Raw genomic sequence first — 24228 nt, 5'->3', positions numbered from 1 at the left:
TATAATGTTTTAAAAAAATAAAAAAATAAAGAAATATGGCAGCCCCAATTCAGCAAAATTCAGCCCCATATAGTTGGGTTTTGTGGGCTAGTTTCAAGGTGTAACCCCTTCTAAACACTTCCAAAGCCCAACCCATTGAAACCCTAATCCTTCCCTCTATAAATACCACTTATAACCAGCCTCCTTACCACTTTTGCAACACTAAAAACTCTCAAAACATCCTCCAAACCGTAGCTGAAAGCAAAGGTTCGAGCAGATTGACACCCCTTCACGAAAATGAGCATAACCCACTCAATTCTTATCTGATTCACTTGATTCTTTTTCCTACTTGCTTGGATAATCATGGGGTTCGATTCCTAGACTTCTCCTTGGAGAAATCAGACCTGGAAATGCCCCGAAATTGTCCAAAAACTTTCTGTTTGATTTTTATGTTCTTCAAAACTTGTTTAAACCTATGCAACTTGTGTCTAACACATCTCATGCCTATGTCCTAATGCTTACAACTTATCCCATGGTTGGTTAAGCTTAAAAACAAGGTTGAGACATTTGAAATCAGAGGATTAAACCTCATAAACTTGGTGTTTTGTCTAGGGTTTCAACCCACAAATCATGTCAAACATAGTCTTTGATACATGAGTGATTATGGAACAACTTGGGTTGTCCAAACATACAATCCTCACATGATTTGATGATTTCTATTAGTTAGTTTACTTTACATACATGTAAAGACCTTAGTTCATGACCCTCCTTGGTTGTTTTTACATCAACTGTAGTGGTGAAATCAAAGGGGTACCTAAATGGAAGCCTTGTCTTCCTACCCCATCCATGAAACCCATGACTCAACTTGAGGTACCTAAATGAAGATGTAATCTTCTACCTCTTACTTGAATACTTGAACATTTGGACTTAATAATATGTGTATATTATACAACCTAAATACTATCTATGTACACTCGAATCATTGATGTTGAAATCATATTCATTTGTCAAAGTAGTAGGTTATCATCTAAGGACCTAAACCTTGTTATGATTCTTATGGGTGTTCAACTCATGAAATCATTATAACCCTTGTGGTTACCAAGTGTCATACAAGTGTTATGTGTGAAGACGAATATTTTGATATAATATTTTCATGTCACTTTCATTCCGAATCTCGACTCTAAACATGCTTGAACTTAATCCTTTACGCATTCAACCTTCCAACCTCGTCAACTTTGTCACATTGGATAGTCGGAAAACATATGCAAACTTTGTGAGTATACTCGTATTTCCCCTTTTTACTTTTACCACTTTTGGGGTGTAACATGTTTACCTATCAACAAACTTACACATGAACATTTTGCTTAAACACATGAACATTCCTATAACATGCTTGTATACGTGATGGCTTGATACTTTAAACTTGGGTGAAACTTATGTGTTGAACTTATCATTAACTTCGTACGAGCCAAACCGTGACATATGTAGCGCTATAGGATTAACGACCCGCCCTTTATCATCGGTAATGTCATGAGCATATTGCGTTTCCTTGGTTTGATATGTTAGACACATGCTATGTGTAAACGTTTATCTTGAATCACATGCTTGCTATGAGGAATTGTTTAAAACATATCTTTTGTTATGTACGTACCAAACTTGTATACTCGCCTTTGCTTTTGCATTGAATTGTATTTTTAAACATGTTACAGGTTGATGATGACGATACTATGAAAGGAAGTAGCGTTGATGCCTAGATACACATATAGACGTTTAGGTTTAATATGTTGTATCAATTTTGTTATGTTGTTATGTATTTCGTTAAACTTGTTGTATTTGAATTTCTTGTAATGTTGACAATTTATCTTATGAAATGAAATCGGATTATTTAAATACTTGTCACAATTATTAGCGTTATGATGTCTCAGGCAATCTTCACACTTCGTCTCATCCCGATGTTTCCGCCATTGGTTGGGGTGTGACATCCTCCTATCCTAAAGAGGTATGGGTCGTCCCATATGTACTTCCTCGCATCTCTAAACAACTTCCTTTTTTGTTGAGCACTCATATCTTTCATCACATGCCCGTTTGCCAAGTAATTTGCCAAATCACTATACCATGGCAAACCCTCCTTCTCTGCCGCTATAAAATCAATGGACTCGTGAGGGAATCTATCCCCTATCGCCTCCTCACAAATCTCCTCCCTACTAGGATCCTCTAAACACGAAAGATGGTCCGACGCGACGTTTTGCGCTCCTTTCTTATCATTAATTTCTATTTCGAACTCGAAAAAAAGGAGAATCCATCGTATGAGACGAGGCTTAGCGTCCTTCTTTTGGAAGAGGTAACGCAAAGCCGAATGGTTAGTGAACACTATGGTCTTAGAAAGCACGAGGTAAGAACGGAACTTGTCGAATGCAAACACTACGGCTAGGTTATCCTTCTTGGTGGTGGTGTAGTTCTCTTGGGCGTCGTTTAGGGTTTTACTCGCATAGTAGATCGGGTGAAAGTGGTTCTCCCGTCTTTGCCCCAAAACTGCACCGTCCGCGTAGTCACTCGCGTCACACATGAGCTCAAAGGGCAAGCTCCAATCGAGCAGTATAAGAATGAGTGCACTCACGAGTTTCTCTTTAAAGAATTCGAATGCTTGAAGACACTCCTTTTCGAAGACAAAAGGAACATCCTTCTTTAAGAGTCGGGTCATGGGGCGAGTGATTTTTGAGAAGTCTCTAATAAAGCGCCTATAGAAGCGCGCATGACCAAGAAAACTTCGGATCGATTTCACACTAGTCGGTGGAGGAAGCCTACTAATAGTATCTATCTTAAACCTATCCACCTCTATACTGGCCCTAGAAATCTTATGACCTAAGACGATCCCCTCCGTCACCATGAAGTGACACTTCTCCCAATTCAACATCAATTTTGTCTCAACACACCTCTTCATCATCCTCTCAAGATTACCTAGAAAATGATCGAAAGAATTACCGTAGACCGAAAAGTCATCCATAAAGACCTCCATCGAACTCTCAACCATATCTTGGAAGATAGCAATCATACACCATTGAAAAGTAGCTGGAGTATTAGATGGTCCAAATGGCATGTGTCAGTACGCATACGTGCCATATGGACATGTAAAGGTTGTCTTCTCTTGATCCTCCGATGCGATGGGGATTTGGAAGTAACCGGAAAACCCTTCGGGGAAACAATAGCATTGTTGCCCCGCGAGTCGCTCTAGCATTTGGTCAATGAACTGAAGCGGGAAATGGTCCTTCTGGGTGGCGTCATTTAATTTTTGGTAATAAATGCAAAACCGCCAACCGGTGACAGTGCGTGATGGGATGAGCTCATTTTTCTCATTCAAAACGACTGTCATCCCCTATTTCTTTGGGATGACTTGAGTAGGGCTCACCCACACGGAATCGGAAATCGGGTATATCAACCCGAACTCTAACAACTTCATAACTTCCTTCCTCACTGCCTCTTGCATGTTCGGGTTGAGGCATCTTTGTGGTTGCACCACCGACTTATAAACCTCTTCCATAAGAATCTTGTGAGTGCAAAAAGTGGGACTAATTCCCTTTATATCCAACAACCTCCATGCTATCGCCTCTTTGTGTTCTCTCAACACCTCAATCAATCACATCTTCTCTTCCTCCGTCAACATAGAAGAAATGATAACGGGCATGTTTGGTTTCTCCCCTAAGAATGCATACTCTAAATGGGATGGAAGGACTTTAAGCTCTAAAGGCGATGGAATATCTAACGGTGTACTCTCATCACTAATCTCACTGAGTTCCAACGTCTCAGGAACCCATAACTCATCGCCCTCATCTAAAGGCTCTTCTTCAACCTCCTCGTCAACAATTCCCTCATTCACTAAGTCGGCCCCACTAATATACTCTAGACACGTGTCAACGCATGAGATGAAAGAATTTAGAAAGTAAACGGAATGGCACGGTCCAATATCCTCATCTCTACCACTAGGGTGCTGCATGGCTCTACTGATCTCGAATGTGACAATCTCATCACCCGCATGAAGTGAAATCTTACCGTCAAAGACATCTATGATGGCCTTGGCAGTGCGAAGGAATGTACGGCCTAGAATAATTGGAACTCTCTCATCGGCCTCCATATCTAGAACAACAAAGTCTACGGGAAAAACGAACTTATCAACCTTGACCAACAAATTCTCTATGATCCAACGAGAATACTTGACTGAGCGGTCGGCCAAGGACAATGACATGTGCGTGGGCATAAGCTCTCCTAACCTTAGCTTCTCGTAAAGAGAGAATGGCATCAAATTGACGCTAGCACCTAAATCAGCTAACGCATGAGCGGGAGTAACGACACCCCCGAAAAGGCATGGAATGGTGAATGTGCCCGGGTCGGTTAGTTTCTCCGGTAGCTTATTCAAGACCACCGCGGAGCAACCTCTGGTCAAGGGAATGTTCGAAAGTTCATCTATCCTATCTTTACGCTTGAGAAGGTCCTTAAGGAATTTTACATACTTGGGCATGGACTGAAGGGCTTCTATGAACGAAAGTGTCACACCCTGGCTTTGCGGAAGCGTGGTTAATTTGGTGTGTAAGAACTCTAAGGTTAAGCTCATGTATTTATAGGCAAAGTTATGATCATCGTCCAACGGATTTCGTGTCTCCTAGATATTAGACATAAATCAATTTAATAATCAAAAGTTGTACCCTTGTGTTCCCTTTAGTTGGCCGATCTCTTTAGGGGGGGGGGGGTATCCGGTTCGTTTTCAATCATGTAGTTGGAGTTCAGTTACATTAAGTAGGTTAGCTTTAGGGTTTAACTCCGTTAGTGGTGTGATGCGTCATAATGCGGGTGTTAGGGTAATCAGGGACCCTAACTGGCTCAGAAAAAGACTAATAATATTTCTGGCAATATTTTCATGTTCCGGGTATAGTCCGGTTGTTCGGTTTGATAGTAATCCGTTAAAGTGCTTAAGTAATCTTTTAAGCGTCGTAAATAATATTTTTAGCGACACATCTTATTCTGCAAAGTGTCAGGAATATTTCCTCATGTTTTGGCACTTTATTAGTTAGCTAGAAGCTAGTATGTTAGTAAAAGTGCTGTGTTTTGTGCTTAGAGTACGTTTTAGGCACATCCAATCATTATATCTTATTCCTAGAGATGCAGTTCTACAACCCTTGTATCCCTACACACACTATGGGTGTAGTAAAATATTTCTGGCTCATACAGGCCCTTAGAGGCAGTGTCTGCCTGATGCTGGCTTTATCAGCATGTTCAATAGGTCATCCGTTCATAGTGCTACTGTGCTTTTGTGCATCATGAAAATAATGTAGTGACAGTATGTAAGGTATGATGCAGATATGTACAAGTGTCAACAGTCAAGTAACAGTCTATCCATAAATTCAAGTAAGCACAGTAATTAAGCAGTAAATTTTTATTAATTAAGTCGTACGGAAACCTGGTTTAGTGAGGGTTGTCACATTCTCCCCCCGTTAAAGAAATTTCGTCCTCGAAATTTGTACTACCTTAACTCCTTTTGGTCACGTCACGCAAATATAACATCGAAGTAGATAGTCATCAAACTGCATCAAAGCTTACTCACCCTTGGTGGTTCCAAGAATTTTTAACAATCCACACCCTCTATATAAATTCAGTAATTTTCTACTCAAATGAAATGGTAAAGGAATCTGTCAACTCCCAAGTAGCCAAGTGGCAAGGTTCCGTGCGTTTGACCCTTTTGAACTGTGAGGATACACCGAATGAATACAGATGAATCTGGTGTATCCTTGCTTTGATTTGTAGTTGCATCAAGAATATGTAAATGACAAGTCAACAAAAGTTTATGTATTTTGCGTGGAACGGTTAACCATGATTAGCACAAGTTACAAGTTTGTAGTGACACCGCAAGGTATCGTAATGACAAAATTCGGAATAGCGGTGATTGAACAAAATCACCGAGTTTGGAAACAGATGAAGGTGTACTGAAACAACATGAAGATTTGACTTAAACCACGTTATAGAGTTTCCAATTAAATACGGAATATCAAGGATCCATTGATTCCAATCGAAGATGAAATGTAAGTAATAAGTACCGCAAGGCATTTGATTGACAACGAGGGAATCGTTAGGGGGGGTACCCATGATATAAAATGAATTTATGTACCTTTTTGACCCAGCACGCAAGCGTGCGTTACGAGTGATTTAAATGTGATAAAGAAGACGGATTTAGGGCAAGTTGTCAAATAATTAATTAAATCCGTGTACGAAGTGAGTAGTCAGATAAGCGCAAGCTTCAGTTCTGTGAAGGTATCACTGTAATCTATCAACGATTTAGTGGAGTCATAGACCAAATAAGTCTACTACGATCCGAAACAAAAGAATCTGTGCCAAAGTATTAGAATATGATGCTCTCAATGCATCATATTGCGTCTCAAATTAAACATGTGATCTGGATAAGTTCAAGCAGTCGAACCTAGTTTCAACGTAACCAAACAATAAACGTACATGTCAACAAGGAAATCTTGACATGATAGCAAACATGTAACTTGCAAGCAGGTGGTTTCAACAAGTGTGTTGACTTGATAACAAAAGAGTCAACAGTGACAAAATATAGGTCATTCGAATCGCAAACTAGTAATTAGATTCGGCGATGTAATAGCTGAACATTCATGAAGCGTTTATTCGAAATGAAACCACATGCGTAGAAAATGGTGCATGGGTTATGAAGTGATGCGTTCTTACTAAAACGAAGAAGTGACCAAATATATGAAGCAAACGTGCATTCGCTCTCAGCGAAGGAAGACAACGCGATGCAACTACTTGAAGGGAGCAGAAATGCAAATTTCTACTTGTTAGAAGTGAAAATGAAGACTTCAACGGAAGAAAATTTAAGTACTTTCGGGTTCGTTAACTATAATGACAGGTTGATCAAGTTAATGATGTTTGATTGAGTTGACAGATATGGTTCCTAGATGTAAGGCTTCTAGTCTTTCTGGATTCCACACCTCGTGTGAATCTCGTTTATTCATTGTGTAGGAAGCAGTATTTTGTTTTTGTTTAAGCACGATCATTGTCCCACAATTTCATCCTGGTATATTCTCTGACGATGTTCGATTGTCGATCAGTCGTGTAGTAGTTAGGTTCTCATCGTTAGTTGTACAAGAGTCGCTGATTTTGGTGGGTTAGCTTGTTCGGTTCCTGTTTGCCGATGTTTACTTGAAAATCATCATCCCTCTTTTTGACGAGCAGATATGGGGTTTTTCCCAACAGGGGATTTTTGGTCTGTTATCTTCCTTCTTCATCAACTTCTGTAGCTTCACCGTCAATCCTTACGCTTCCGAGGGTATAAGTCGTTAAGGGGTATTGACCGCAGGTGTGACGTTTGGGAATTTATCTGACGCGAACGGGATTAGCCGTAGGAGAGAACATTCTGGCAAGTCCTCGTGGAGACCTTAGGGCATTTTCTTGTAATAAAAAGATCTTAGTTCTTTGGCTCCTCTTGTCCCCGACATGGGCCAAGAAGCAACCTATTCTTCACGCAACATCCTCCATGCCTTCAGGCAATTTGTAGTTTGTAGAGGCGTATCTTTCCTCATGAGTCATGATTGCTTCGTCGTTCATCTCCGGGACGCGGGTAACGATTTTCCGCTTGGTTGCTCGATCGCGGGTTCATCCTAGTTACTATGTCGAGGTCGTTTATTAATTAGCCTTAGTAAGAGTGGGTCGACTAACTTACTCTCTACTAACCTAAGTAGATTCCTAAATTCATGAGATGCGAGACAAAGGTCGGCACCGTTATCAAATAACATGAATGCAAGACTTTGGGTTGACAAAGAACGTACCAATGACCATATCTGGATCCTGGCAGGCCTTACTAGCTCCGGTGTTGGATGCTTCTTCGTGGTCTTGGTTAGTCTCCCTTGGGCAATCCTTTCTAAGGTGCCCCATACCACCGCAGTTACAACCTTCCTTTCCTCTTTTCGTCTCCTGCCAACACGTTTCCCTATCGTGTCCCCTTTTTCCACAGTTGTCACACTTCCTAATACTGCACTTCCCTTTATGATGGCGCTGGCATACTTCGCACTTAGGTAGATTACCCAGGTACATCTTTCCCTTTTTGGCCCTTCTCCTTTCTTTTGCCTGACCACCTCCCTGAGATTTACCAAGCTTTCTTTTGTTCTTCCCAGATGTCTCCATTGTTGTTTCCTTTTTCTCATCCGGGATCGATAGTTTCACCAACCTAAATTCTTCCTTAGTGAGCTCCAGTCCTGTCACATGGGCAATCACGGGTGATAGCGGCGTCGATGCCATCATCAAGCTCAAGGCCTGAGGTGTCAATTCCCAAATAGATTGCTCCATTCTCTTCAACTCGGGTCCCACTAGGTACGGAATGACTCGCGACAAATCGTAAAGCCTTTTCACGTGCTTTACCACATCTGGACCTTCCTTCTGTAGCTCCCTGAACTCTAATTCCAACCCTTGGATATCCTTCTGAGAGCAATACTCCTTTCGCATTATCTCTTTCAGCTCGCTCCACGACATCGCATAAGCTACAGCCTCGTCCAACTCTCGAACCTTACGGTCCCACCATAACAGAGCTCCATCTTGTAGCAATCCGGAAATGTACGGGACTTGCTACTCTGGCGTCCAACCACTCATTCGCACAACGGCATCCACATTCTCAGCCCATTTTACAAATGCTATGGCACCTCCCGTGCCACCGAAATTCGGAGGGTTGCATTCTAGGAAAAACTGGTAGGTACACCCTGTATCCAAGAATTCATCATCACAATAGGTATTAGCAGGGCACTTTAGGGACTTTCCAACGTATTGTAATGTGTCTCAAGTGACTTAAACATTACCGTTAGGTAGGTCTCTCCCCGAGGCACCTTCGCCATGTTGGTAGCGAAGAACCTCGTGCCGAGCTCTGACTCGAGAGGCGTGCGCTAACCATTCTGCCTCAGTCAGTCGGGTGATCTCTTGATGCGACATCTTCTAGGAAGAAGTTCATGTTAGTTAGGTCTCTTCTATTCAGGGAACATAAATAGTTGTTTGGAGCACATGTATCTCACATGTTTAAGTCATTATATTACACATCACGCAATTCATCAAGCAAGTAATTGGGATCATGCTTACCGAACGTATATCAAACAAACACGTGTTTCCCAGTCATAGCACATTCCCATTATATTGGTATTACATCTTATGATTAGGTTTTCATTATATGGGTAAGCACCTTGCATCAAAATCATAACGTTCGTACGTAATTTGAGGGTTTCGTTGGATAAAAGTATAGCAAGTAAACACGTAGTATCAAAATTTTAGTACGCGCATAAGCGTTGCCGTTCGCTTTTAGCAATGACATGGTGACTGAGCTTTCGTTGATTATTGGCCATAATGTTTTAGCTCAGGCTTTATGACAATTGGTTTCCATCGTTTTCCGGCTACAATTTCATTTCCTTACAAAATGTATCACATTATCAGGGCCATCGGGTCTCCCTACCCTTGCCCAACAAGTATATTAGCATATCTAAGTTGCGTAGTCAGACGTGGTCCTCACAAATCTCCACAATCTTGGGGTCTCTACCCAATCGTAACGCAATCTGCGTTATCCCGGTATCAACATTTCTAGTAACTAAGGTGGGGGAGAAGAGAGTAGTAAACTGTCGACATGCTTGAATTCCTCCGCGAGCTTGTATATTCCTCGAAGTAGTTAACTGATTTGCCGTATAATGGTAAAAGGAACGATTATCAAAAATCCCGGGGGACGGTGGAATGTCAGGGGTTAAGAGCATAAAAGGGATCCTGTTGTATGTGGCGGATCAAGGCATGTTGGTGAAGGACGTGGTGTTTTACTTAAAGTTTTCAGACAATATGCTGTCTTGTGATGTAGACACTTAACTCATGTTTTTAGTTATGTAATGTTTTGCATTTGAAGTTGCCCTTCGAGGTGTCAGCTTAGCTTCAACGTTCCGCGACTCTTATCCTTAACTTGCAGTTGCTGTTGCTGGAGCAACTTATCCTGTGTGCGTTTTTCATAATGCGAGAACTGGTAAGGGTTTATAGTTAGCATAGTGCGTTTGTAGGCACCATCCAATTGGCTTATCGAACGTTGTAGTGGTGAATGTAGTGAGCGGTACGGCCTGGGGGATCTCTTCTAGGTGCGGGTATATCCTGATGATGGCGCAACGGGCATCGAACCTCTTTCACAAATGAGGGGGGCTGTCCGATGCAGGTAGATATAAGGGGTGCAACGTCTGGCAGACTAAAAAGAAACAGGATCGTGACCACGTAAAGGTGTAGGGTCAGCAGGCGCGACATCGAGCTGTCTCGATGGTGTAGTTAGCTGGCTCAAGTACAGGCTCCGGTCATGTAGCGGTGTGGTGAGTATCAGTGGTGAGTGTGGGAAGCAAAGGTGCATTCATAGGAACTAGAACAGGGGCTGAAACAGGAGTCACAAGGGAGTGTCACAGGAAACTCCAAAGGTGGGTAACTATTGTCATCGTTTATCCACCCACTTCGGGTGTGCGCGTATCGAGAATTAACTTGGGCCGCAAGAAGCGCATGATTGGACTGTACAGGCACAAGGTCAGGAAAAGGGGCAATAACAGGATCAGCAGGAATATTAGCAATGTGAGGGGCATCAACATGGGCATCAACAGCATGCTCATCCTCCAATAGCGGAGCAACAATAGGATGGTCATCGATAGGTACATCATTTATCAAAGGATCCACAGTGGGTACATCTGCACGAATAGGGTCATGCTCGAATACGGGGTCTGAAGCAGTTACTGGTTCGGGGGCTACGGTAGGCTCGGGATCATCAAAGGCCATCTCAAAATCAAACTCAAGGTCGATGGGATCAACTGGGTCTTACTGGTTGACTGGATCCTCCATAGGCTGATCCAGGGGTATGAACTCTATGTCGTGATCCGGGTCAAATCCCGGAGGAAAGATGGGATCAGAATCCTCTATATCGTCACGCTCGAATGCAAAGCTCGGAATAGGTGCAGCAAAGGATGCCTGGTCAGGATCCGAGTCGTGTGCAAGGTGCTGTGCGCTCACCTCGTGAGAAGGTGCGGATGCCACAGACTCAAAGGAGTCTGGGACCGGTGAATGTGCGGGTGAGTCCTCAGCAGGGGCGTCAGCGATCATCAGAAGGTCGCCAGCGGGAAGAAGGGTTGCATCCGGAATCTCATCCTCAAAAGGCTCGTCTTCAAACAAATCGATATCGCCGTCAGCCTCGGCGTCGAGTAGCAAGTCATATGCGGGATAGTCCGGTTGTTCGGTTTGATAGTAATCCGTTAAAGTGCTTAAGTAATCTTTTAAGCGTCGTAAATAATATTTTTAGCGACACATCTTATTCTGCAAAGTGTCAGGAATATTTCCTCATGTTTTGGCACTTTATTAGTTAGCTAGAAGCTAGTATGTTAGTAAAAGTGCTGTGTTTTGTGCTTAGAGTACGTTTTAGGCACATCCAATCATTATATCGTATTTCTAGAGACGCAGTTCTACAACCCTTGTATCCCTACACACACTATGGGTGTAGTAAAATATTTCTGGCTCATACAGGCCCTTAGAGGCAGTGTCTGCCTGATGCTGGCTTTATCAGCATGTTCAATAGGTCATCCGTTCATAGTGCTACTGTGCTTTTGTGCATCATGAAAATAATGTAGTGACAGTATGTAAGGTATGATGCAGATATGTACAAGTATCAACAGTCAAGTAACAGTCTATCCATAAATTCAAGTAAGCACAGTAATTAAGCAGTAAATTTTTATTAATTAAGTCGTACGGAAACCTGGTTTAGTGAGGGTTGTCACAGAAAGACTAATTTTAAACTGTTTGAACATCTCAAGAAATTGCGCATATTCCTTAGCATATTTCTGATGCTTAAGGTGGGCGGGGCATGGGACGCGTGAATGATCAACTAGCGGTACTTGCTGGGTCTAGCCCAACATTATACCATTTAGTGTATAAAATCTATGTATTTTCTAAATGGTTATCGAATACACAACTTAAGGATTGTGTGATTTATGGCTTAGCTAATGAAATAGCAAGTACATTGTTCCAGATTGACATATTTTATTCGTTATAACTGTGAAATTTTTTTTCAAGTTATTAATGATCACTGAAATAAGTGTTTTTTTAAGATGATCATTGAATGTCTACAACTTATTGCAAAGTCAATGATCACGAGAGCAAAAGTTCATGTTTGTATTTTGGTACATGTAATTATACATATTGTAAAAGTAATTCACATCAAGCCAGTAAATATAGTTCTCCTCGTACAATTGGTTATTGGTCAGGAACCAAATGTACCCCATCAAAGGATTTTTAATTGTGTGGTATATACATGTATATATAATTTAATTCATCCACCACAATGGACCACTAAGGTGGTTGGTAATATGTTGGTTTAAATAATTATCTATAATTAAATAATGAAAATAATTAGTGAGAGATTTGTTTATGTGTTTTTTTAAGATGATCATTGAATGTCTACAACTTATTGCAAAGTCAATGATCACGAGAGCAAAAGTTCATGTTTGTATTTTGGTACATGTAATTATACATATTGTAAAAGTAATTCACATCAAGCCAATAAATATAGTTCTCCTCGTACAATTGGTTATTGGTCAGGAACCAAATGTACCCCATCAAAGGATTTTTAATTGTGTGGTATATACATGTATATATAATTTAATTCATCCACCACAATGCACAAAGATGGGACCACTAAGGTGGTTGGTAATATGTTGGTTTAAATAATTATCTATAATTAAATAATGAAAATAATTAGTGAGAGATTTGTTTATGGCTCATTAGTTTTCACTTTAGGAATGAATGTTTCCAATATTAGGTGGAGATAAAAAGCAGTTGGAAAGTGAAAACTGGGATGAATTATCATGTCATTTTGATCCTCATATATAAATTGTGAACCAGAAGTTCAAAGTATAATTCATTTACCATGATTAAAGAATAAATTACTAGACGAGTTCACTGACCCAAGTGACTAAGTAAGTCACACAAGCAACTGGTTATGCTCCATATATGATTGTGTCCCAGAGGACAACCAGATATTTGTAATGAGTCTATTGCATCCTTGAACCGTGGTAGACTAGTCGATTCTAATAATAAAATTCCTCGAAAACGGGAGCAAGTAATTAAGATGGTCAAGTCGAGGTTACAGAAAGAAGATCTCCTGAAGAGATGTTAGACATAATGGTTCCAGAAGAACCTTAGGTACCTAAAGATAAAGAGATCTCAATAAGTTGTGAAATCTCAATAAGTTGTATCATGTCTAGAAATGCATGGAATTGAAACGAAACTCGACGTCGTTATAATTTGGTATATAATATAGCGCTTAAAATGACGAGGATCAAAATTTAAGATTTGCCTATGAATTAATACATATAAATGATTGGCCAAAAGCGAAAAGACGCAAATAAGGCAGGATTTAATTCTCTAATGAAATTGAAAGTTTTTGGACCAATAGTCCATACAACTGAATTTGTAAAGTATGTTGGATACAAATGGGTCTTTTATGTGAATCATGTGAAAATCAAATCAAATGAGATAAAACAAAATTGGTGGCACAAGGATTTTCGCAAAAACCCATGATTGATTATAAAGAGACACATTCTCTAGTCGTGAATGCAATGACTTTCCAATATTTAATTCGTCTGGTAATATATAGAGAGAAAATGTTATGTATCTCTTGATACTAAAAGTGTACATGATGGTCCATAAAGGATTTGAATGATCAAAATCATGTAAGTTAAGTTCTCAAGAACAATATGATCGTTGTATACAGATTCATTTTTAATATGATTGAACTCTTGATGAGTTTCCTAAAACAGTTGAGTCCATAAAGGTGAATTGAAACATCTTAACAATGTAATTTCTTGTGCACCAATAAACATACATATTAAACTTGTATCCAGTGATTGTAATATCTCAATAAATAGTGTACATGAATGGTACAATATGGATTTTGGAGATAAAAGCAAGTGTTCATGACATTTTTGCATATGATATAGATATCTATGTGTAAAATAAGCAAGTTTATGTAGCAAAATTTATGAAGAGTGAAGACACATGCATATTTGGATAAGATGGGAAGAATTCCCTCATGGATTGATAATGCCAGAAGCATTGATATAAAACCTCAAGAACGTACTATATGACGTTGATGAAATACGTATGGACTAAAATCGTCGGGTCGAGTGTTGTATAACTCAAGATATTCCCATGCAGAGGGATATAAATTTGAATAAATTAGCCATGTTATTATCAACATTCTAATTTTAAAAGTTAACTATTATCACAATTTATATTGATGATGTTTAGGCATTATCGAGAGAAACTGTCGAGCTTTTATAGGGATAATTTTTTTAATGACCTTTGTCAAGCGATATAGCCTTTGTCAAGCGAAGATATATTGGAACGAGTTCAAAGAAATCTTTCAGGTATAAGCGATATTTAATTATATTTTACTAACCCATTAAAACAAGTTTGGTTAGTCTGGTAAATGTAGGAATGTAACAATACATAGTCGTGGATATATGGTAATTCTTTTAGGAGGCACTTAAAGTCTCGTTAGAAGACTATACAACATTGCTCAATATAAAGGATTGCATATTAAGGGATCACGGCGACAATGATTAGCTACAAAGCCTTTGATTAACTTTCAAGGAAGATGGACACACGTCACTTAAAGGATACATGATAAAATGAGGGGGAGATTTATTCAAGTTGCACTCTTTTCCCTTAACTGAGTTTTATCTCATTAGGTTTTCTTAGTAAGTTTTTAATGAGGCAACACACCTGGTCTAGAAGTATTAGGATAAGAAAATACGCACTACACTCTTTTTCCCTTAGCTGAGGTTTTATCCCACTAGGTTTTCCTGGAAAGGTTTTTAACGAGACAGCATCACAAAACGTATAAAGTTGATAACCAAGGGAGAGTGTTAAAAATATTATATATTATATGTGATTATCAACTCCTTAAATAGATTAGGTTGTTCTCCAAGACTTCCTTTCCTACATATATATCATTGTATCTCAATGTTTAATATACCTATCAATGAAATATCGATACCTTTTCCCCTATATCTTTACTATATTGTTTTGCTATCAGTTCACAACACCACAAACTAAAAACCACTCTTATTTCTTTTATTTTTTGATCGTCCGAAAATGATATCATATTCAATCTTCAACAACATGATTTTTTTTTCTTGGCACAGTCAGCATCACAATCAGGCGAGAATTTTGCACACATATTTGAGTTACCACAACAACAATATAATTTTTTTCCTGTTGCTTTGGCACAAGTGGGAGGGCAAACTTGTGAAATTGCGACAGCTAATTCGTCTTTAAAGGCTCCATTATTGGCACCTATAAATCTAGAATGACGTCGATTATGATGTTATCTGAAAAAAAAATGAAAAATCTAAAAAATAATTAGACAACCAAAGCTTACACTCATGCTCGACGAGTGCTACAAAAATGGTCACACATAGGACCATCATATGTAATTCCACGAGCTTCACCATTATGCGAAGTGGTTTTATATTACGTTTGCTTTTTCTTTTGTAAAGAACGACACATGGAATTGATTTAATGAATGAATAATGCTTGAAAAAAAGGTTTGCATTTATAGATGCGTTTCGGATGGTGATGATATTGTCTATTCTACCCATTGTAATCTAGGAGAAATGGGCATTAAAATTAATATATATAGATATATAGGTAAGTTAATGTACAAAGGACTTTTAATGTATAAAATTTACAAAATAATTATGCATGGACATTTTAAAATTACGCATGAAGAAAATAACCATTAAAAATTATGTCTGAACAAGATCAAAATTACGCATGAAGGAAATAACATATGAAAATTTCTCTTGAAGAAAATAACAATTGAAAATTATGCATGAACATAATCAAAATTATGAATAATGAAAATTACACATGAAGAAAAAACAAAATCATGCACCCTATAAAATCCAATTTGCACTTTGTACATTAACTACCGTTTGTATTTATATCTTTTTAATATAGATCTATACTTAAAAAGAGTAATTGGTTAAGGCATTTATTACAATTTTATGAGCACAATGTTTTTTTTTCTCTTTTCATATTTTATTTTTAATATAAAAATTAATTATATATAAATTTAATCATATTTTATTTAAAAATATCATTTTATAATTTAAAAATATTTATTATTAACTATTTAATATTTCATTACTAACTATATATCTTACTAATTTTAATAAAGTAGAACAAATCATTGTTCATTTGCCAGTGGATTTCATTCGTGTGTGAAGCATTCCATTTTTTATTAAGATATTAAAACCCTATATTTTAATTTTTTAATGAATAGAACCCAATATTTTATTTTAAGAAGTCGAAATTTACTATTTTGCGTCTTATAGACTAATTTATATACTATTATTTTGGAACATTTGTATGCATCTTTGGTTGTAATTTGTGTTTAAGTAGTTCTACCTTAATCAAATAATAGTTTTATTACCTTACCATGTATGCATGCTTGGTTGTAATTTATGCTTAAGTAGTTGTATCTTAATCAAAAAATAGTTTCATTACCTTACCAAATTCAATCTGTTTTGTATGCATGTATAGTTATAAATTGTGCTTAGGCGGTTGTAACCTAATCAAATAATGGTTTCATTATCTTACCATATTCAATCGGTTTGATCCATTCAAAGTTGTCTTGTTTTATTTGTAAATTATTATTATTTATAATAATCTAATTAATTTAGCCAAAATCTTGTATAAATATAATTTGCAACATATTGATGCAATGGTTGTTGTAATATATGCATTATGGTCTGTATAGTGGTAATGATATATATTATATATAGATTACAATGAACCTGTCAAACGGGAAAAAATATACGCGGGTTCATCGTAACGCACGAGTCCTAGATCAACTTAGTTATTTTATTATATGTTTTACGTTTTGGTTTAATTTCTTCGCATTAACACGCCGCAACTTCAGTGTCGGTGGTCGTTGGCGGTAGTGTGGCATTAGTGCTCGCCCCCGCCGCAACGCGGGAGGTGCTTAATACTAGTTATATTTATAAAACATGTTCATACATGCTTTCAAACTTAAACTTAGACCATGTGTAGTTGGAGTGAAAGATAATAACTCTATCCTTGGGCGTTTTGCGTCATGTGGCGGTTCAGTCAGCAATAGGGCATTATGGGCGTTTTTCTAAAATGGGTGTAGTGATATAATGCCCAACAATGTCCCATCCAATGATTACCCAATTAATATTTTTCTATTTTTTTTAATTAAATATAATGAGATCCAAACAATTTGAAGAAAGTCGTTGATAAAAGCACGCCTTGAAGGATTTTTTTTTTTTTTTTTTTGAAAAAAACGCCTGGGGGCGGTTTTCCGGCCTTGGAGGCGTTTTTTGTGGAAAAACGGCAAAAAAAAACCCTACTACGGGTGATCTTAGACTTTTTGTACTTAATTATTAGATATGTGTAGCGCTAATGACACGTCATGTGTATCGTAGGGCAAAACTATTTAGAGCCACATAAAATTGAAGAAAGTTGGGATTGAAATTATTATGTCAATATATGGCCTACATGAAAAACGATACCAATGATTTTTTGCCCATAAAGTTTATGAACGAATCAAACATATAAAATTTGTTTAGAATCGCAATAATTAATTATTTATAAAAAAATATACATAACTTAAAAATAAGAACAACACATTAATACTCAACAACATATGTCTGACATGAGTGGAAAGCTAGCTCCTTGAAAGTTGCTTGATCCACGCGGGATTGAGTTAAGTCTACAATCACATTCTTTTCATGATTTAGATGTGAAGATTCAAATGGAATTGAGTTAGTTGTCACAAAAGTTAGATGTAGGAAACGTTCATGAGGTTTTCATTTGACAATAATTAATTCATGAGAACGTTTTTTGGTGTACATATGGTTTATTTGTTATCTTAATTAGGATATTAATCTAATAACGATCTATTTTATTTTTTAATTTAATATTATCACGAGTTAACATCCTCAAAGGACCTCATTACATGTTTTCCTTCATTTTATACCGGTCTACTTAACAAAAATAAAAATAATAAATCATTGAACATTTTAAAATAAAAGGATAAACCATCAATACCGACAATTAATCGACATTAGTTTCTGAAAGGGTATGATTCTAAAATCTACGCTTGCATGCGGGATCACGAGCAAGCAGCGCGCATGGAAGACCATACCCATTTTAAAATTAATATAACACTTAGCCATTCTTATTCGTTCATCACGAGATTTGTAAGCGCAAGCGTGAGGACGACAACTAAGGAAGGTACATTCGGTACAGATGGTAGAGTAGGCAGCCAATCATGGTACGTCGGGTTGTGATCATGCAGCCACCACAATGAGCAATCGTGGGGGAGACCAGGAGAACAAAATGACAGTGATGTGTAACCAATCAGGTTGCGCTATTTACTACTCAATGATCTCCATTCACAACTGATGACAGACCTCAGCCCATGTGGCTCCAATCATTATGCCCCAACACCTTGATCTTCTACACACACTAACGTTCATGTCAGAGGAGACAAACAGGATATTGCCCATCAGCACATCTCCTTCCCCACACTCTTGGGGGGGGGGGGATAATGCACGGTCCTCCCAACCGCTGGAGTGATCTCATTCCGTGAGCCGCTACCCGACCAAGCTAGCTCCGCGGTGACTTCCCCATGCCGAGTTCTTACCTTGGGCGACATATGCCACTCCCAAGACTCGAACCCGGTACCTCTGGGAAGAGGTGGGTGTCGGTGGCCAACTGGGCTACCCCAGTTGGTTCTTCCCCACACTTTTTGGCTATAAATAGAGAACTTCACCTCCGGTTTTAAGGATCATGTGAGTGCAGTGTGTCTATCGCTTCCATCAATCACGTATCATAGCTGAGAAATGATCAAGACAAGGTTTCAAATTGATAAAATATAGGAAAAAAGTCCATTCGGACGGATGGAGGTCCATTCGGACGGATGGAGGTCCATTCGGACGGATGGAGGTCCATTCGGACGGATGGGAAATCAATGGTAATAAGGAATCCATCCTTAGTTAGCCTTTGCCTATAAATATGTCACACCCCCAAAATCCCACCAGCGGAGTACTACCGCTTGGAGGCGTGACTGACCAGGATCCAGCCACCAATCATACTGAACAAGCATATAAGTATTTATAAAAGTTTAACCATCACGATTGGTGTTCAAAAACAGATGAGTTTAAGTTGCAAGCGGAAGCATAAGTTTAAAGTTATAACATAAGTTCCAAAAATTTCAAGTTAAACATAGTCTTGTAGCAATCCCTGTCCCACAACGATCCTCCTCCATGCAAGCTCCCACTGAGTACCTATGGTCCTGCAAAGCATGTAGTAACGAGTCAACAACTAGTTGAGTGAGTTCACGGGTGGGCGTTCGTTTTAGTTGTTTCGAAAACAGTTTACTTTATCTGGCATCCTGCCGTGGGGGTTACCCCATATTTTAAAAACGTGACATGTTCGTTCCCAGTTACTCCGGCTCTCCAGCCGTGGGGGCTACCCCATGTGTATACTAGACTCGTTACCGTATCGATTGCTGACTGTAGTCATGTTTATGTGCCCTGAAAACATCAATGTCTATCATCATTGACGTGCCCCAGATCCATTAGTTCACGCCCGTCCTCTGCGGCACGGTGTGAGGCTTGTCAGACCTAAATAGCGCTATCTAACTAATGACCCGCTCGCCATTGGCCCGGCGATTAGTCGATACAAAAAGGAGGGACTTCGTGATAGAGTTTTAGTCTAGTACGTTTATCCGTCCATCCGGACGAGGAATCACATTCCTGAACCACTGACGTCCTACCCAAGGTAGACGAGGAATCCACGTTCCTTAACCCCGTTCCCAACCCAGGGAATCCCATGCTTTGTAAAGGGTGTGAACTCACCTTGGTTTGCTCGGCAGTTAATCACAGAAAGTCAATCAAGTCGCAAGTAGTCAATAACGTCCTAACACGGATATCACGTATAATCAGATTCGAACCAAGTAGTGCACAAATGTTCAACACGTTTGGCAAGCACGTTTAGCAGTAACAGTTCACAGTATCAACAGTAGCTCATAAGGTTCACAAGTTCAGCCCAACTACTTAGGCCCAAACACGTAAAAGCAGATAATCACAGAAGCCCATCAGTCTGGCCCATTAACTAAGGCCCAAAAAGTGTGGTCTCGAGTCGCAACCGGACTCGCAAGCATGGTCTCGAGTCATAGGGGTGAGCAAATTAACCACCATAACCGATAATCGAACCATAACCGACATAACCGAACCACTAATAACCGATAATCAATATAACCAATGGTTATGGTTATGAAACTTTGTATAACCGCTCAATCGGTTATGGTTATGGTTATGGTTATGAAGCTTTGGTTAACCGATATAACCGAAACCGAACCGAACTTGTGATGTTAACTTTATATAATGGATTTGTGTTTTACAAAACCATATAGAGGGTTTTTACTAAGATAAAAGTATGTTAGTAACAAAATGATCTTGATGTAGATACCATTTATTTTGATAAAGAAGTAAGGTGTTATGGCCATAATTGTTTTTGTTTGAGAATTACCTTATTAAAAAGAACCCTAAATCGGTAGTTTAGGTTACTTAACCGAAATTAACCAAAACCGAACCATAACCGACTTCATAACCGATTAACCGTAACCGAAGTTTGGTTATGGTTATGGTTACCAAAACTCCATAACCGAACTAACGGTTATGGTTATAGTTAATAGTAAAAACCGAACCAAACCGACCCATGCACACCCCTATCGAGTCATGCTGTGTGTTGATCATGGATGGTTGCGAGTCGCAACCGGTGTCGCAACCATGGTTTCGGTTCATCATGCTGAGGTCTCGAGTCGCAACGGGACTCGTAACCTGCGGTTTCGGCTTGTCCTGATATGGTTGCGAGTCGCAACCGCGTGGTCTCGAGTCATCACGCTGTGGTTGCGAGTCGCAACCGGGTGATTGCGAGTCGGTAGCAGTCGTTTTCAAGTTCACGTGTTGATGCAGATGTAGTCAGATTAGTGGTACAATATAATCAGGCCCAAATCCGGAAATAACCAATAGAATCCCACTAACATATTTCCTAATCAGGCTATTAGTCAAAGATGGATCAAAATCACAAGGGTTTTCAATCTTCAACTATCATTCAAAGTGTTCTTCAAATATTCAAACTTATATTCATTAAGTTCATAGCATTTTCAACACTTATATCAACCACAACTATGAACAATCATCAAAACACTAAACATAACACACAACTCGGTTTCTATATATGTCCGATTTCATCACAAGTGCAACCCGATTTCATCCTTCATTTTTATCATACAATGAATCTATTTTTTAACATCAAGCATTTATGCAAATTTCAACATATAACAAGAGCATTCATGAACCGATTTCTTTTCAAATATCATGCATAACTCAACTACCATATTATCACATAATCTTATCATACATTTATTCAAGCACAAACACATCATGAACATATTTAACACTAAGCATTCAACAATAACCAACAAGAAATACTAACCGGTTGGTGAGGTGTGTGTGTGTGCCGATCCAAAGTCCAAATCCGAGAGTTTCTTGTGTCAACCGAGTGGATCCGAGAGTCTTGGATATGTGTTTGTGTGCTAGAGTTCTAGTGGGAGAGAAGGTAGAAGTGTGTGTGTGTTCTAATGTTCAACAAAATGGTAACAAATAACTAAGGTGGTGTATTTATAGTCAAGTTCCAAGTGTTTGCACCCTTAGTGGGTTTCGAGTGGGGGTTCACGGCCCAAAGGCCCAACCGGCCAAAGGTTCTCGGCCCAAGGCCCAAAACCGATTACTATTCACTCGAGACCTCATGGTCTCGAGTCGGGTTCCTTGTTGTTTCGTGTCGGGTTCTCGGTTCACATATAACACGTACACATATATATATATATACAATACACACGTAACAAAGCACTTATCACATAAAAGGTTCACGTTATCATTAAGTTTAACCGGACAGCTAGTCACAAAATGTACAAGCAAGTTACAACGAAAGGTTCTAAATTTCGAGTTGTCACATCATCCCCAAGTTGAAAGAAATTTCGTCCCGAAATTTGATGGCACTCACTGAGGAAGCTAGTCAAGTTGCATGGTTTTCCCGGTTATCCTGGGGTGTCACATCCACCCCCCGTTGATCTGGAATTTCGTCCCGAAATTCCGTAGCTTCAGCCTCAGTAGCGTTTGTACTGTTCTCAAACAGTTGGGGATACTTTTGTTTCATCCGATCTTCGCGCTCCCAGGTAAACTCTGGGCCGCGACGTGAGTTCCAACGAACTCGAACAAGAGGTATTCTAGTGCTCTTGAGGACCTTAACATCCCGGTCCGTGATCTCGACAGGTTCTTCGACGAATTTCAACTGTTCGTCGATCGTGAGTTCCTTCAGAGGAACTACGTGCGTCTCATCTGACAGACACTTCTTCAGATTTGACACATGGAAAACGTTGTGAACTGCCCCGAGTTCTGCTGGTAATTTCAGTCTGTAGGCCACCTTGCCTATTTTCTCAAGGATTTCGAAAGGTCCAACGTATCGTGGGTTGAGTTTGCCGCGTTTACCAAAACGAACCACACCCTTCCAGGGTGAAACCTTGAGTAAAACCCGCTCCCCAACCTGGAGCTCAAGTGGTTTCCTGCCCTTATCGGCGTATGCCTTCTGACGGTCACGAGCGGCCGCCATACGTTGTCGTATTTGAGCAATCCGCTCAGTAGTGTCTACCACATGTTCTGGACCAGTGATCTGACTATCCCCCACCTCTGCCCAACAGAGGGGTGATCGGCATTTACGTCCGTACAATGCCTCAAACGGAGCAGCTTTAATGCTGGTGTGGTAGCTGTTATTGTACGAGAATTCTACGAGTGGCAGATGCCTTTCCCAGCTGTTGCCAAAGTCGATTACGCAAGCGCGAAGCATATCTTCTAAGGTCTGAATAGTTCGCTCGGACTGCCCGTCCGTCTGTGGGTGATACGCTGTGCTCATATCTAAACGTGATCCAAAAGACTTGTGCATTGCCTGCCACAGTTCCGAAGTAAAGCGTGCATCTCGATCAGAGATAATAGAGGTGGGCACCCCGTGCCTTGAAACAACTTCCTTGAGGTATATCTCCGCTAGAGTGGAGAACTTATCCGTCTCCTTGATTGCCAAAAAGTGTGCGGATTTTGTGAGTCGATCCACGATCACCCAGATAGTATCGTTTCCGCGCTGTGATCTAGGTAGGCCAGTAACGAAATCCATGGAAATTTGCTCCCATTTCCATTGTGGTATCTCTGGTTGTTGGAGTAGGCCTGAAGGTTTCTGATATTCCGTCTTGACTCGCGCACAAGTCAAACACTTGCTGACGTAAGTTGCTATGTGGGCCTTCATGCTAGGCCACCAATACGTAGTTTTAATATCGTGGTACATCTTGTCCGAACCAGGGTGTACCGAGTAGCGAGATTTGTGCGCTTCATCCATCACAAGTTCGCGTAAGTCGCCATAGAGTGGGACCCAAATGCGTCCTGTTACATAATAAGCGCCGTCTTCCTTCTGTTCTAAGCGTTGTCTTGACCCGCGTAGAGCTTCTGCTCTAACGTTTTCTGGTTTCAGTGCTTCTATCTGAGCAGCTCGTATTTGCGAAGGTAGACTAGAATGGATCGTGAGTTGTAAAGCTCTTACGCGCTTAGGCGTAGTGTCCTTTCGACTGAGGGCGTCTGCCACAACATTGGCCTTGCCCGGGTGATACCTGATAGAGCACTCGTAATCATTCAGCAGTTCGACCCATCGTCGCTGCCGCATATTCAGTTCCTTCTGCTTGAATATGTGTTCTAAACTTCTGTGGTCGGTGTAGATGGCGCACTTGGTTCCGTACAGGTAATGCCGCCATAGTTTAAGTGCGAAAACAACAGCTCCCAGCTCTAAATCATGTGTCGTGTAGTTCTTCTCGTGAACTTTAAGTTGTCGTGAGGCGTAAGCTATGACTTTATCTCGTTGCATCAATACACAACCAAGACCTTGAATTGATGCATCACAGTAAACCACAAAATCTTCTGTGCCCTCTGGCAGTGAAAGGATAGGTGCACTACAGAGTCTATCCTTTAGATGCTGAAAAGCTAATTCTTGTGCATTTCCCCAATGATAAACAACGCC

General features: G+C 39.8%; 1 protein-coding gene and 1 long non-coding RNA gene across 2 annotated transcripts; both read right to left on the bottom strand.

Moving 5' to 3' along the window:
- Window positions 1-3613: 3613 nt before the first annotated feature.
- LOC110893347 lies at window positions 3614-4492 on the bottom strand. Its single transcript, XM_022140457.1, has one exon. The coding sequence runs from the start codon at window positions 4490-4492 to the stop codon at window positions 3614-3616; it is 879 nt and encodes a 292-aa protein (XP_021996149.1).
- A 10448-nt stretch (window positions 4493-14940) lies between these two features.
- On the bottom strand, window positions 14941-15687 carry LOC118484895. Its single transcript, XR_004874943.1, has 2 exons — window positions 15458-15687; window positions 14941-15372 (listed from the first exon to the last, which is right to left on the bottom strand). It is a non-coding gene; the product is annotated as an uncharacterized LOC118484895 (long non-coding RNA).
- Window positions 15688-24228: the final 8541 nt, after the last annotated feature.

This window comes from Helianthus annuus, chromosome 12 (genome assembly GCF_002127325.2).
Source record: "Helianthus annuus cultivar XRQ/B chromosome 12, HanXRQr2.0-SUNRISE, whole genome shotgun sequence".
In the NCBI taxonomy this organism is placed as follows: domain Eukaryota; kingdom Viridiplantae; phylum Streptophyta; class Magnoliopsida; order Asterales; family Asteraceae; genus Helianthus; species Helianthus annuus.
Note: the sequence above shows the minus strand (reverse complement) of the source record. Positions and strands in the feature narration are given on the sequence as shown.

What these genes read in the sequence shown, in the direction of transcription:
- LOC110893347 (XM_022140457.1), bottom strand. Translation starts at nt 4,492, where the DNA reads ATGCCCAAGTATGTAAAATTCCTTAAGGACCTTCTCAAGCGTAAAGAT.